The sequence below is a fragment of the Penaeus monodon genome, chromosome 34 (assembly GCF_015228065.2).
Source record: "Penaeus monodon isolate SGIC_2016 chromosome 34, NSTDA_Pmon_1, whole genome shotgun sequence".
In the NCBI taxonomy this organism is placed as follows: Eukaryota; Metazoa; Arthropoda; class Malacostraca; order Decapoda; family Penaeidae; genus Penaeus; species Penaeus monodon.
The window spans coordinates 9373918-9374181 of record NC_051419.1 but is presented as its reverse complement, the minus strand read 5'-3'; the positions used below and the strand labels follow the sequence as shown (position 1 = coordinate 9374181).

The window sequence follows — 264 nt, the reverse complement described above, 5'->3', positions numbered from 1 at the left end:
GAGAGAAATGGCATAAAGTACAACTATCTCTGATGCTGAGAGAGAAAAAGAGGAGACCGTAATAAGGACACAGCCTCACGCACCTGACTCCGACGGCGTTGCACCTGCGCACCATGTCGACGAATTCCTCCTCGGATCCGGAGCGCGACTCGAGCTTGTACGAGACGGGCTGGTAGCGCTGCCACCACGGGTACGGGTACTCGGGCGGGTTCGTCAGGTGCTCGTTCGGGGGAGACACCTGGGGGCGGCGAAAAGGTCGCTCAT

At 59.1% G+C, this 264-nt stretch overlaps 1 protein-coding gene across 1 annotated transcript in view; it reads right to left on the bottom strand.

The window, feature by feature from the left end:
- The window catches only part of LOC119594576 (alpha-amylase-like), a gene marked incomplete at its 5' end in the record, with an annotated part of 14643 nt that overhangs the window by 7952 nt on the left and 6427 nt on the right, over positions 1-264 (bottom strand). Inside the window, 1 exon segment of the mRNA XM_037943611.1 lies at positions 84-238. Coding sequence (XP_037799539.1) covers positions 84-238 — 155 coding nt within the window.